Below are 2,500 nucleotides of genomic sequence, written 5' to 3'. Positions count from 1 at the left end.
GCAAAGTGGTGGATGCGGAATCTTGGAAGACCACACCCTACCAAGTGGCGTGTGGAATCAGGTCAGTCACTATTGCTACCTATGTGGGGTCGGATATTAGCAGAGTCGCTGTAAACAGTAATAAACAAACCAAACCAAAACTCAGCATTATTGCATTTGTCTATGCACAGCTGTTGTATTGGACTTAATGGTCCTAAATGATTCTGTGTGTAACCATTTTTTGTATCCACAATGTGTTGCCTAAAATCTGCCCCTGAATTTCGAATTTAAATGTAACAAACCTAGATTGGAACGTTGCCTTTTGTGTGTCTGTAGTTTGACAATGTCGTTTGATATACAGCACAGGCCAAACATTTAGACATGAGAATGAGAAACTTTGTCCAAACGTTTGGCCTGTACTGTATAATAAAGGTCATTGTCACATTGTACATAATTAGCATGATGCATAATGTTATTTCAAAAGGCTGTATTAATGAGAAAATATTTACTCTTTTTTTTTTTCTCATAGTTTTGCTCAATTTTTCAATTAATGCTGCTTTTTTTTGTCACTACAGTGTAACACAAGCTTCCCTTTGTACACCCCTGCTTTATTGATGTACATTATTCTGCCTTCGCTAAATGTTGGAATTTAGTTTGCTCTATAAAAATAAACAGTCTTTTAAATTACAGAAATAAAAATGAAAAAAAACAGTTTGAGGTTGTTTATAGATATTCTTCCCAATGAAATTAGAGTAAAACTAAGTACACAAAGGAAAGTACATTTATATAGATATGAAGTGCACAAACATGGAGGAAACATGTTAAATCAATATTACAGTTTGGAATAAACTGTAAAACCAAGCAATACAATTATACAGGATGAAGGTTGGCTCTAATGCCGCTAGCTTAATGTTAACATACAATGGACCAGCTCATTGACAGGCTAACGAAAATCAGCAGCGTAAACTTGTACAAATGTTTATCCAAGAAGGTTTGAACAGCGCAAAATTGACATAAAACAGCAACTGTTACTTTACTGACAGGCCATAGTCACCAAACTCTGTAGAAACTAATATTGAGCGCTAACTTAACGAGTCTCCTGCTCCACCATCACACTGACTAACTACGGAAACCTGCTGGTCAAAATGCACTTATTTTTAAAACAAACTGTGTAATCAATGTTTCGTGGAACGTAATTGCAGGAAATGATAGTTTTACCTACTGCATTGCAAAATCTTAAAAAAATGTTTTTTTATTTATTTTTATATATATATATATATATATATATATATATATATATATATATATATATATATATACGTATATATATATACGTATATATATATATATATATATATATATATATATATATATGAATATACAGTATGGGAAACACTGCATGAACTTTGTGTCCCACTCTGATGTCCAGTCAAGGCCTCGCTGACAACACAGTGGTTGCCAAGGTAAACAACAACGTATGGGATCTGGACAGACCTTTGGAGGACAACTGCAGCCTGGAATTGCTCAAGTTTGATGACGAAGAAGCTCAAGCGGTGAGTCCGCAGAATTAATTAATTTGATTTCAACATTTAAGACTTCTCAAACAGTAGTTGTTTTTGTGACCCCTGAAGGTGTACTGGCACTCAAGTGCCCACATCATGGGCGAAGCCATGGAGAGAGTGTACGGAGGTTGTCTCTGCTACGGTCCGCCTATCGAGAGTGGTTTCTACTACGACATGTTCCTTGACGACAATGAGTACGAAAGACTGGTTTTGTGACACTTAAGGATTGGCACACACAAAGGAACAGCTTTCCACTTGACCTTTCCTATATGCATGTTCCCATGCTGCAGGAGAGTGCTGTCTAATTAAATTCCACTGCCTCCTTAATGAAGTCATGTTATGCTAATGGCCTTCCTTTTACCAAGGAGATTTTGACATTGCAGAACCTCTCAAGCCAATAACTCCTGACTATTACAGGCCAAGTTTCTCAAAGGTTCCTTTATAATGACAAAGGTGCTGACACTTTAGATCAGGGGTATCCAAACTTCTTCCACTGAGGGCCCCACACTAAAAAATTAAAGCATGCTAGGCCATTTGAATATTTTTACATTTCAAAACCAATATAATATAAATACTTTTTTTTTAACCTTTAGGGCTCCCCTCAAGTTTGTTCCCAGGTAGCCAGGAGAGTCATATAAAAAGTCATTATTATTATTTTTTTTAGATATTCAAGACTTGAATGTCCAGATCAACTATCGATGTAAAGTAAAAAAAAAAAACACCAAAAACAATCTTTTATGGCTTTTTTGCCAAAGAAAACTCTGTTTTATTGCAAAAACACAATACATGCAATATTCCCCCCCCCCCCAAATGTTTTGATATGCCGTAATTGGAACAATGGCAATTCAAAAACAATTAAAATAAATTCAAACTAAAATAATTTTGGATCTAAAAGGGGTCCCATTCATAAAAGTGTTAAAGAATAACATATATATATATGTGTGTGTATATATACATAT

General features: G+C 35.1%; 1 protein-coding gene across 1 annotated transcript in view; it reads left to right on the top strand.

Moving 5' to 3' along the window:
• tars1 (threonyl-tRNA synthetase 1) overlaps positions 1–2,500 on the top strand; it is a 39,865-nt gene that overhangs the window by 10,393 nt on the left and 26,972 nt on the right. Inside the window, exons 3-5 of the mRNA XM_061906129.1 lie at positions 1–61; positions 1,409–1,532; positions 1,611–1,735. The exon at positions 1–61 is cut by the window's left edge and continues 130 nt beyond it. Of these exons, the coding sequence (XP_061762113.1) occupies positions 1–61; positions 1,409–1,532; positions 1,611–1,735 (310 nt within the window). The remainder of the gene's footprint in view (positions 62–1,408; positions 1,533–1,610; positions 1,736–2,500) is intronic.

This window comes from Nerophis ophidion, linkage group LG07 (assembly GCF_033978795.1).
Source record: "Nerophis ophidion isolate RoL-2023_Sa linkage group LG07, RoL_Noph_v1.0, whole genome shotgun sequence".
Classification (NCBI taxonomy): domain Eukaryota; kingdom Metazoa; phylum Chordata; class Actinopteri; order Syngnathiformes; family Syngnathidae; genus Nerophis; species Nerophis ophidion.
Note: the sequence above shows the minus strand (reverse complement) of the source record. Positions and strands in the feature narration are given on the sequence as shown.